Raw genomic sequence first — 12216 nt, forward strand, 5'->3', positions numbered from 1 at the left:
GGAAATTAGCGCTATTGCTAATTGGTCGATCTCCATATCGGCATTTTGAAAGAGATGCTGGCCGCCCTTGAGGGGAGGTTGTTGACGGGGGGCAACGCTCGTGGAGGATAGGTTTCTCCTATCTTCCCGTAGTTGCAACAAAGTCTATTTGACGGACTTCGCTTGACTAAATCTTAAGATCTATAGCGGGTCCTCACGTTAGCTAAACATACGCCGCAAAGGCATGCCGACACCCGGCGATCATCTTACTCGGAGGACAAAATCTGCGTGTGGCGGGCCGCGGGATAGAAACTATTGAAGTATTTACTGCCACGTGTCGCTACGACTATTTCTTTTAAGGAGAGGAATAGAGTTACTCTGTGCCTTTGTTAGATAAAACGTTCATCCCTTTGACCGCGGCTACGTTCGGCGACTGATTGTCGCCTCGAGCCCAAGCTCATGATCATAAATCTCGAACAATCGGAGCGGCATTTGTTTAATCTAAGTTACAGAGTTGCGGTGTTCCCGCGAATCCAAGGAGGAGCTCCGGCGTTCTTTCATCTCCGACACGGCCATTCTGACTATCACACGTCCTCGGGTGTAGCTACAATATTGAGTTTTCTTAACGTTAGTCTCGGTACAATTAACATTGTTTAAAATTTAACTTAATGTCTAAATAAGCTGAGGGTCCAGTGTAACAACAAAACCTTGTTCGGAGGTTTGACAACAAAAGGAATAGAAGAGAACATGAATTAGTAACGTTGTAATTAGTATCGGAAGTGCTAGTTGCATCCTGTGGGTTATCAGTCGGGTCATAACGGCAAAATGGACCAGTCTCGATTTCGTACCCCAATGGATCTCGTTTTTCTAGATCGCACGACCGCACCAAACTTCGTAACACTGTAGCTCATGGTGCGCGTGAACACATCACTTGCCCCTTAGTCGAGCTTCATAACACTATAGCTCATGGTGCGCGTGAACACATCACTTGCCCCTTTACCGAGCTTCATAACGTACTCCGTAAGGTGCTACGGTCTTTGTGCTAAGGATCTTCCGAGATCGAGGTACTCATGTCGTCGTGGTCACTGTTATTGCCGTCACTACCGACGTCCAACTCAGCGGGAACGCGACTGTCCGGCATTTTTCTTAATCTGTCGTGACTGTCTTTATACGATCGTTTGCCGTCTAGCGTTTTTAGAATATATCTATCTCCTTCCAAAATCTCGGTTATTACAAATGGACCCTTGAATTTCGGCTCTAGCTTGGTTTGGTTTCTTTCCTCGTTCTTGCGTAGTACGAAGTCGCCGAGGTTAAACCTAACCACTTTAGCTTTGTTCCTATCAAATCTTTCTTTGTCGTATTGGGCGTTACTTTCTATGTTCTGTACGGCCTGCTGCCTTACATCGGAGATATCGACTTCTTTTTCTTCGATATTGTCGGGTAGCAATAGGTCATACGGTCTCGCCGATCTACCGATTAGTAGTTGTAAAGGACTCGAATTGGTCACGCGGTTGACGGTGCAGTTCAACGCTAGCTGCATTTCCCCAATCGCGTCTTGCCACGGCCGCCCGGTCGTCTCTACTGTCGTGAACATGTTTTTCAACGTGCCCATAACACGTTCTACTTGTCCGTTAGCCCTACTGGCACCGGTCGCTATCAAGTGAACTTTAATTCGTTTGCTTTCGCAGAACTCGCGAAATTCTTTACCCGTAAAACACCTTCCCTGGTCCGCTATTATCCGACAGGGACTCCCGAATAAAAATATAGCGGATTTAAGCGCTTTAATGGTGTTAAGAGAATCTATCCTACGAGTATGATGCAGGTATACGAATTTAGTGAAGGCGTCGATCAACACAATAACGTACTCCTTCGAATCGCTTTTACCACTCAGCTTGCCCGTTATATCCATGTGGACCGTGTGCCAAGGTATGCTGGCCTTGGGTATGGGATGTAGTTCAGCTTGTATCTTACCTGAACTAGCCTTCGAAACTCTACAAGCATGGCAGTTCTCTACGAACTTGCGAACGTACTTCGCCATTCCTTCGAACCAGTAATACTCGTACAGTTTCTCGAGCGTCTTATCCCAACCCAAGTGCATAATTGACTGATGCACATGGTTAATAACGGACCACCTAAACCCTCTTGGAACAATAGGTAAACTGAGAGTCCTGCCTCTTCTTTGAATTTTCCGGTAGAGAGTACCGGACCGTAATTCGTAAGTATTCGCGATGTCTTCCGCGAGCTCATCATTTTGCAACTTTTCGACAATTCCCGAAATTTGGGGGTCACGACGTTGTTCGGCTAGTAGCCAGTCTTCCGAAATTTCGGCCAGATTTACCATTTTCTCTTTGATTTTGTCGAATCTAATAGGGTCAACGCCTGTGGGATTTCGCGAAAAGAAATCTACGTGGGCCATTCGCTTGCCCTCCCGATACACAATGTCGAAGGTAAACGTTTGCAAGTAAGCCCACCACCTGTGTACCCTGTCATTCAAATGTACTTTGCTCTTAGACGCCTTTAATGAATTGCAGTCCGTGACGACAAGAAATTCCCGTCCGTGCAGGTAGTGGCGGAAATGTTTTATGGCGTTTACAACAGCTAATGTTTCGAGTTCATAAGAGTGATATCTGGATTCCGTAAGGCTGGTTCTTTTACTATAGTATTCCACTACTCGATTTTTACCTTCCACCTTGTGCATCAAATTAGCCCCAAATCCTTCGGAGCTAGCATCGGTATGTAATTCTATTGGATAATTGGGGTCAAATAGCATTAACACCGGTGCGTCGGTCAGAACGGAGATTACCTCTTGTCTTATTTTTTCGTGCCTGTCTGCCCATGTTATATTTTTACTGCCGGACGTAAGCGCGTATAAGGGTTTTAACAATTGTGAAAATTTAGGGATGAACTTCCGAAAGTACGAGGCTAGCCCTATGAACTGCCTGAGCTGTGTGACGGTCGTCGGCGCGGGTAGGGAGCTTAAGGCATATACTTTACCCGGGTTGGGACGGACTTCTCCGTTCTGGATTACGTATCCCAAATAGAGTATCGACGTCTTCAGGAAAGAGCACTTAGAAAAGTTAAACGAGAACCCGGCGTTTACAAGGGTACTTAACACGATGTCCAACCTCTCTAAGGCTTGGTTTATTGAGTCGGCAATAATTAGGACGTCATCCAAATAGACAACGACGTAGGAATACGCAAGGTCGCCCAGGGCATTGAAAATGGCCCTCTGAAAAACGGACGGTGCATTTTTCAATCCGAACGGCATCGTTACGTACTCGTACTGCCCGTCGGGTGTAACGAACGCCGTGTATTCCGCCGAATTGGGGTGTATAGGAATTTGGTGGAACCCGCTGGCCATGTCCAGGCTAATGAAGTATTTCGCCGTTTGTAACCTCGCGATTTGGTCCGCGATAAGAGGTAGGGGGTACCGATCCGCGACCGTATTCTTATTTAACGCTCGAAAATCTACGCACAATCTATCCGAACCGTCCTTTTTCTTCACGAGTAGCATGGGGCTCGCGAACGGCGAATTGCTAGGTCTTATAATGTTAGCTCTGAGTAGTTCGCTGATTCGCGCTCGTACGATTCTCCGCTCTTCCTCGCTAAGTCTATAGGGGCTTCTTTGGACGGTGATGTTAGGGTCGATCAACCGTATTTCTAATTGGCCCGTATTTACGCGGGTACGTGGGAAACCCGTGATGAACGAGTTTTTGAATCTGTCGAGAATGGAAATCAATCGGTCTTTATCGTCGCCGAGTACCTCGGTGTCTACATCATTGAGATCGATCGCAGGTTCGGCGATATTATTACAGACATTAACCGTTTTCGACTTACAAATATCGAGGCTATTGCGCGTCATGTGTACGTCGAAGCCTTGGCTTAAAATTTCGCACCCAATAATAATATCGTGTTTCAAGTAATTGTCGGCAAGGACGTGAAAAATTACCTCCAGTGTAAGACCGCTGATACATACGGCGGACAGAATTTGGGTCGTACTCTTAACGCAAGTGTTCCCAATTCCTCGCATTACAACTATCTCGGTCGTTCTCTTGCCGGAAAATTTTGAGGCTACCGATTCTTTAATTAATGAGCATTCAGCTCCGGAATCAAACCAAAACAGGAACGACTCACCCTGGTGACTTAATTTACCGGTCGGGGCCTCCACCACGCAGAAGTTAACCTGGCGCTCCTCTCTCGTAGCGGGGTTTCCTCTACGTAAGGTCGGGCAGTTGGGCGCGATGTGGCCCTCCTCGTTACACCTGTAGCAGGACACCTTCGAAGACGTGACAGCCCGGTTTTCCCCTGGTTTTCGATTGCGTTTCTCCGCCTCCAGTCTTGTCCTCTCGCGGCACTCAGATGCTTTATGTCCGTGTCTACCGCAGTGGTAGCACTTGTATCGGGAGTCAGAAGACTTATGCCGTTTAGCTTCGGGACCCGCGGAGGAGTTGCTTACTGAAGACGCCGGCCTCTTCACAGAATCGGAGAGCGCTGTCATTTCGCCTGTGAGCTGGTCCTCGGTCTTGATATCGTTTGTGAGTGCTATCCGTAGGACGCGCTGGTCCTGTGAGCCTATATGGAGGAGCACGGCAGCGTTGACTATCTCGTCCTTGGTGCACCTTTCCCACCTCGCCATCAGGAAGGAACGTAAACGGCTGCTGTAATCTCCCAGGGTTTCACCCTCCAGTCGTGCTTGATTTTTTATCTTCCATAGCGCCGTGGCAGCTGTTTCTTTCCCACCAAAGCGTGTAAGGAAACGGTCTTTAAACTTTGGCCAAGAGGAAATTTGAGTAGCAGGTATCTGTGTAAGCCACTGTGCTGCCGAACTTTCCAGAGCGGCACTCAAGGCAAAAAGTAGCGCACCGCCTTGCAAAGGTTTTTCTTCCATGATCACGTCAACAGTCGCACACCATGCGGCTGGGTCGGAGCCCAAGCTTCCGGGGTTAAAACGTGGTAGCGAAAATTTTTCAAGTGCCACCCCATCCTTCTTTGTTAGTGTATGAAATACGTCACGCATGAAATCCATTTGCTGTTTCATCGTTGCTAACAGGTCCTTGTATCCCACTTCTGATGTCGGATTAGAGTCAGGATTAAGGAGATGGGCGTTTGATGGATTTTCATTAGAATTAGCCATTGTTGTGATACAACGGAGAGTTTATTAGCACAGGCTTATTAACAAGATTAAGCACTCGTAGCACTAGTGATAATGACCTTAGGTTCGAAACGAATCCGCGGTCACGGGATGGTAAACGTATGTTCTCGCACAGTTCAAGTCTAACTCTCTCTGTTAACTAGATGTGAGGTATTCACTGGTTGTAAGGCGGCACTGTCATTCGTCGATGAGATCGTACCAAAGAATGCCTCTCCGTCTCGACGATGTCGTCGAGGAAAACTATATAGGGTGGGTCTAAGGATATGAGATCCTCGGATTCGTCAAAGAAAGCTTTCGTTCCAAAGGAGAGGGAAATTAGCGCTATTGCTAATTGGTCGATCTCCATATCGGCATTTTGAAAGAGATGCTGGCCGCCCTTGAGGGGAGGTTGTTGACGGGGGGCAACGCTCGTGGAGGATAGGTTTCTCCTATCTTCCCGTAGTTGCAACAAAGTCTATTTGACGGACTTCGCTTGACTAAATCTTAAGATCTATAGCGGGTCCTCACGTTAGCTAAACATACGCCGCAAAGGCATGCCGACACCCGGCGATCATCTTACCCGGAGGACAAAATCTGCGTGTGGCGGGCCGCGGGATAGAAACTATTGAAGTATTTACTGCCACGTGTCGCTACGACTATTTCTTTTAAGGAGAGGAATAGAGTTACTCTGTGCCTTTGTTAGATAAAACGTTCATCCCTTTGACCGCGGCTACGTTCGGCGACTGATTGTCGCCTCGAGCCCAAGCTCATGATCATAAATCTCGAACAATCGGAGCGGCATTTGTTTAATCTAAGTTACAGAGTTGCGGTGTTCCCGCGAATCCAAGGAGGAGCTCCGGCGTTCTTTCATCTCCGACATATATATATATATATGTATATTAAGACAAACACAATATGGACAAGTACTGTAAGTCAAGTAAACTTACGGCTCAGGGGGTTTCGGAGCTTCCAGGCCCCGTCGGGGATTCGAGGAGCGTCCCAGGCTCGACCCGACGGTCACCCAACGACTGGACGAACGGCGAGGGGAAGGTCGATCCCAGGGCCTCCCCTCGTTCGGTAAACACGACCGGGGACCAAGAAACTCCCGCAGTTGTCACAGAGGAAAAGACGTGCAAGAAAAGCACTAGAAGATTCCTCGAATTTGATGAAGACATCGCGGGAATCATCGAGGATGTCGAGATGCCAATGCAGGCACTCAAGGATAAGACACCACCCACCGAAAAGGCGACCCAAATCGCCAAGGAAAAAATCTTCAAAGGTGACAAGATCACCGGATATATGAGAAAGTCCCCAGTGGAGGGGAGCGCGTGCAAGACAACGAGAAGCCTGGCCAGGAGCCAGCTGAGGGCAACTAGGGCCGAAGCGGCCAGCACCTCGGAGCTAGACACACCGGCGGAAATGTCGGACAGCGGCAGCGAAGCGGCGGCACCAAGGGCATGTCTCAGGAGGAAGGCCATGGCGAACAGAGCAACGGCCGAGACCGAAGGCAACGACGAGGACAGTATCGTCATTAAGATGAGCGAATGGAAGGCGATGACGGAAATCATCACAGAAGTCTTCCGCGAAATCCAATACATAGGTAGCAGACTCTACCTCATGAGCAAAAAGGATACCGACATCAAGAAAAGGAGGGACGCCATCAGTAGAAAAGCAATCAAGCTCCACTCGATGTTGGACGAGATGAGGCTCAAGAGGAACGCGAGGACAGTCGCGGCCACCACGATGACCACCCGTCCGGGGAGGAGTGAGGAGAAGGAAGGAAAAAGGAAGGAGATATCGCCTGTCGAGGGGAAGGGCGACACCAAGAGAAAGAGACCAACGACCGTGGAGGCCTCATACGCAGGAGCCTGTGCCGGCAACAGCTCGGCAAAAGCGACTACGGAATGCACGGACAGCGATGTAAAGGAAGACTGGATCCCTGTCCGCGGAAGGAGAGGAAAAGGAACGGACACCCCGACGGTGGTCAGGAAGGCGAACGCAGGAAGGGCGGCATTGGACAAGCCAAAGAGGCCGGAGGGACCGAAGAGGATACGTAACAGACCCGAAGCCATCCTCGTCAAAGTAGGGCAGGAAAAGGAGTGGATCCAGGTCTACAAAGACTTGATGGGGGCAAGGGAGACCCTAAAAGAGAGCTGTGAGATTAGGAGGACCAGAACAGGTGACATCCTGATCGAGCTGAAAGCAGGTAGCAACGCCAAAAAGACCGCGGCGGATATAAACACGGCCCTAAGAGGCAAGGTGAGAGCGCTACCAATGCGCGACAAGACCTCCGTAGAGATCAGGGATATAGACCCGCTCGTAGGCAAGGAAGAACTAGCCAGGGAGATAGTAGTGCAACTGGGCGTAAGCGACATCACTGAGGTCGAAGTAAAGACCCTAAAAATGGCGCCGTGGGGCACCCAATCGGCAATAGTGACGATGCCGAAAGCCTATCTGGCCAAAGAGGGGGCGAGCCGGAAGATCAGAACCGGCTTGACGATAGCCTCGATAAAGGCACTACCCAATGTGGTAAAGTGCTTCAGATGTCACATGTTTGGGCATATCGCGAACAAGTGCACGGCGATAAGCCCTGGAAAGGAGATTTGCAGGAAGTGCGGGCCAAAGACCACACGATAGCTGCCTGCGTCAACGCACCCTGCTGCTCCATCTGCAGCAAGGAGAAAGGAGTGAAATTTGACCACGTAACCGGATCCCTGGCTTGTCCAGAATATAGAAGGCGGTTGAAAGCGAGTAAATGAGGATACTGCAGATAAACCTCAACAGATGCAAGCTGGCGCAGGACATGATGCACCAATGCGCGATCGAACTTAGACCGGATATAATAATAATTTCCGAGCCGAACAGGCAGCTACCGCACTGGTTTAATGACACCAAAGGAGACGCCTCGATATGAGTCACACTCCTCAATTGCAAGCTGCATGATGAAACAACGGAGATCAAGAGCGACGGGATAGTGGGCGTCCGCGTTGGCGACGTCTTCTGCTTCAGCGGATACTGTTCGCCCAACATAAATAAGCCAACATACTGCAAATACATAGACACGCTGTCTGCTATGACGAAGAGCGTTGCTAGAAGACACGACAAGGTCGTCGTGGCCGGAGACTTCAACGCAAAGTCAACCTGTTGGGGAGGATCGACCACAGACAAGAGAGGGGGAGTCTTAATGGAGGCACTAAGCGCCCACCGGGTGTTTCCATTGAGGCTCAAGGAAAAGTACACCTTCTTCATGAACGGGAAGACGAGCTTCCCCGACATAATACGCGCATCCAACAAGGTCAGCGAGACACACGCCGGAAGCGCGGTCTTGGACAAATACTCGGCCTCGGACCATCTGTACGTGCTCCACAGGTTTAAGACGAGGAAGACCCGAACCGTATCGAAGTTCTACAGGTACGTGACCAAGAACATGTCGCCGGAGGAGTTCCTGTGCAGATTCGACGACACACTGAAGAAGGAGGACCTCAACGCGGCTATCGGAGAGGATGGGGCCGAGCCCTTGCAAAAGATCATCGAAGGTACGTGCGAAGGGATGCTAAGGAAGTCGAACGGTGCGGCGAGCCGCAAGTACGCGAACTACTGGTGGAACCCGATGATCGCGGAACTGAGAGCGCAGGCGCACAAAGCGCTCAGGAAGGTGACGAGAGAAAGAAGGAAGAATGCCGGCAACACCGAGCCCCTCGTCAACGCCTACAAGGAGATCCGTAGGCAGTTAAAAAAGGAGATCGCCTGTAGCAAAAAAACAGCTTGGGCAGAATACTGCAAGATACTGGAGAGCGACCCTTGGGGCAAACCCTATCGCACGGTCATGAAGAAATGTAAACGCAAGGGACCAACAAACGACATGCCGATCGACATGGTGAAGGCAGTCCTACAGAGGCTATTCACCTTGGGACACAGACCCCCCCATTATGAGGGCCGCGAAGAGGCAGAGACCGAAGAAGAAGGAGATATTAGCCTCAGCGTCGCCATCGGCGAAGGCGATGTCGTCGATGCCGCCGGAAGAATGAACACCAAGAAGGCTGCAGGAGTCGATGGCGTGCCGGGCGAGATCGCGAAGCTGGTAGCGAGTCGCAGGAGCGAGCTCGTGACAAGGGCGTTCAACGGCATCACCGAATCAGGAAGGATCCCAGACTGCTGGAAGACGGCCAGAGTAATACTGCTAAGGAAACCGGGAAAGGATCCCAGTCTACCCAACGCGTACCGGCCGATAAGCATACTCCCAACCATGAGCAAGATCTGGGAAAAATGCTTTAAGAGGATCATCGAGAGATGCATCGGGACGGACCCGTTCCATCGGAGGCAATATGGCTTCAGAAAGAAGAGGAGCACGGTAGATGCCATCACGCAGGTGATGAAGTTTGCCAACATCTGCAAACAGAAGAAGGTAATATGCGTGATAATCACCCTGGATATTAGCAATGCCTTCAATTCGCTCAGCTGGAAGAGCATATACGAGGAATTTGACAAGAGGAAGCTGGCATGGAAGGTCAAAAGACTAATCGGCAGTTATCTATCCGGAAGGAGGATCGTCGTGAGCAACCAGCACGGCACGGTGGAGCACGAGGTGGCGGCGGGAGTTCCGCAGGGATCCATCCTCGGACCATTCCTGTGGAACTTGGTATACGACCGGTTGCTCGAGAGACTCGACAACATGCCAATGGTCAGAGCAACCGCCTTCGCGGATGATCTGGCCATCACATGTTCTGTCGGGAGGAACGAAGATGCCTCCGTCAAGGTCAACACGATGCTAAGGATCGCCAACGATTGGTGCACGAGTGTTGGGCTCACCCTGGCGAGGGAAAAGACGGAGGTCATGCACATCACAAGCTTGCGAGTGCCGAGAGTGGTGAAACTCAGGTTGGGCTCCTCGGACATCGAAACGGTCGATCGCATCAGGTACCTCGGAGTTGTCATCGACTCCAGTCGGAGGTTCGGTGCGCATATCGAGATGGTGTGTAACAGAGCCGACAAGTTAATAGGAGCCCTTAGGGGAATTCTACCCAACATCAACGGGCCGCCCAGCTTGGCTCGTAGGCTCTACTACAATGTGTGGAAGTCCATCGTAACTTACGGAGCACCGGTGTGGGCTAGAGCAGCGAATACCGATAAGAACAGGAAAAAGCTGAAACGAGCACAACGAACGGCCCTGTGCATAACAACGACGGCATACCGTACCGTCTCCCACGCGGCACTTTGCGTGTTGACCGGGAATCTCCCGATTTACATAAAGATAAAGATGCTCGGAGAGACCTACGAGAGGAACAAGATCCATGGGTCCAGGATTGGCACGGATGACGGCTCCAAGCTGAAGGAGGAACTGGAGGCGATTCGCATGAAGGCCCAAGAGGACTGGCAGAAGGAGTGGAACAACTACAAAAAAGAAAATATCACAAAGAAGCAAATACCGAGTGCGCTGTTATTTACTAAAAAGAAGATGGACATCGATCACCACACCATGCAGCTGCTAACCGGGCATGGGAGCTTCGGTGTCTATAGGAAAAGGATTGGCAAGGACAGCGACAGCAACTGTCTCGACTGTGGAGACCCGAACGACGATGCAGAGCACGCCCTCTTCGCGTGCCCGAAGTGGACGGACAGAAGGATCGAGCTGGAGAACGCTCTGGGCGGGAAGATAGACGTGGGCAATCTGATCGCCACGGTGACCGCCAAGGACGAGAGCTGGAATAAATTCAGGCAATTCTGCAAGACCGTCATGTGTCACAGGAGGGTGACAGCGAGGGCCTGGGAAGAGGCAAGGAGGAGAACGAGCGAAACAATAACTACGCGGAGCAATGAGGGCAAGATCATGAAACAACGGCAAACCGTAGAAGGAGACCAGCCCAGTATTCTGAACTGGCTGAGAGGACGACATGAGCAGTAACTGCCCGAAGAAGTAGATACAACGGGGCACGAATGGACAACTCTGATGACTGCCGACAGGTTTTACCGGAGTTGTCTGCCCCCTAAGCGGAGGAAGAAGGAGGAGGGGTTTTTAGTGGGTATGGCAACGGCATTCGACCGACTCCCAGATAACCCAGTGATGCGGGTCACTGGGCATGCGTAATAGCATTTTCCCCTCCCCACGCAAAAAAAAAAAACCTTTGAACGTTTCCTTCCTTACTGAAGACTCACTCGACCTAACTCGCAATATTAAAAACCATATAATTAATTGGCACTAAAATAATTGGCAAAATTATGAACCACGATCTGCTACCATGTAAAGATATAGAATGGATTCGGAAATACCAATAATTCCCTTTATTTAGCACACAACAGTTATACATATATCTTAAACTCTAAAGACCACGAAACCCTACTCGCACGCACGCTTGTTGTCAACAGACTCTTTCAGATACTTCTAACGACTGACTCTTGTCTATTGTCCCAACTAAGGCCTGGACGTCCTCTGACGCTTATATACACATTCACATGTACAGTGTAAATGTATTATGTTCCTAGCAGAATTGTTATGCGACTGATGCATCAACATACCATGCAAGAAGAATTGGAAACTAGGACAAAAAGGAAGAACTGTGAAAGAGATACTTATAATCATAGTAAACGACAAAAAATTCGCAGATGTTCAAGTGAATCTGACGAGGAGGATATTGATGAAAAGGTAGTTGACAATAGAAGAATACAAGTAATAACACAAGAGTCAAACAATCTCCTCGATAACGACAAAAGGATGGTTGCGAATGATGGGATATAAGGAGGTTACGGCCTCGGAAATAATGAACAAGGTCGTTTAGAGCCAGTTCAAGCACCTAGACAGCATGGTCGCAGAGGCTTTGGACATCATGTTCTTGGACATGAAGATTCAGGTCTTAAATGGCATCCTGCAGAGGGAGTTATAAAGTGTGTAAAAGATATGAAATGGTGATATGAAAAGTTGACCACAGATGATGAAATTGATTTCTGTTGTGCAGATATAGTGAAAACTGTTATCAATGCGAAAACGGTATTCGCTCATTTGGATGACGTTGAAGTGCGTCGAGCAAGGACACGTTGTAATCCTCATGAAACAATTCGTGGTGCACGTTTTTTAAATCGTGCTACTGTTAAAATGGCGAATACAGATAGAG

General features: G+C 49.5%; 1 protein-coding gene across 1 annotated transcript; it reads right to left on the reverse strand.

The window, feature by feature from the left end:
- Positions 1-527: 527 nt before the first annotated feature.
- LOC125386963 lies at positions 528-5100 on the reverse strand. Its single transcript, XM_048414144.1, has 2 exons — positions 4114-5100; positions 528-583 (listed from the first exon to the last, which is right to left on the reverse strand). The coding sequence occupies exons 1-2, from the start codon at positions 5015-5017 to the stop codon at positions 564-566; spliced, it is 924 nt and encodes a 307-aa protein (XP_048270101.1). The 5' UTR covers positions 5018-5100; the 3' UTR covers positions 528-563.
- Positions 5101-12216: the final 7116 nt, after the last annotated feature.

This window comes from Bombus terrestris, unplaced genomic scaffold (assembly GCF_910591885.1).
Source record: "Bombus terrestris unplaced genomic scaffold, iyBomTerr1.2, whole genome shotgun sequence".
Lineage (NCBI taxonomy): Eukaryota > Metazoa > Arthropoda > Insecta > Hymenoptera > Apidae > Bombus > Bombus terrestris.

Excerpts from the sequence above, each read along its gene's own strand:
- LOC125386963 (XM_048414144.1), bottom strand. The coding sequence starts at position 5,017 with ATGAAACAGCAAATGGATTTCATGCGTGACGTATTTCATACACTAACA. Across the intron at positions 584-4,113 it reads CGGTAAATTAAGTCACCAGG|CTACACCCGAGGACGTGTGA; the intron begins GTGAGTCGTTCC and ends TCAATATTGTAG.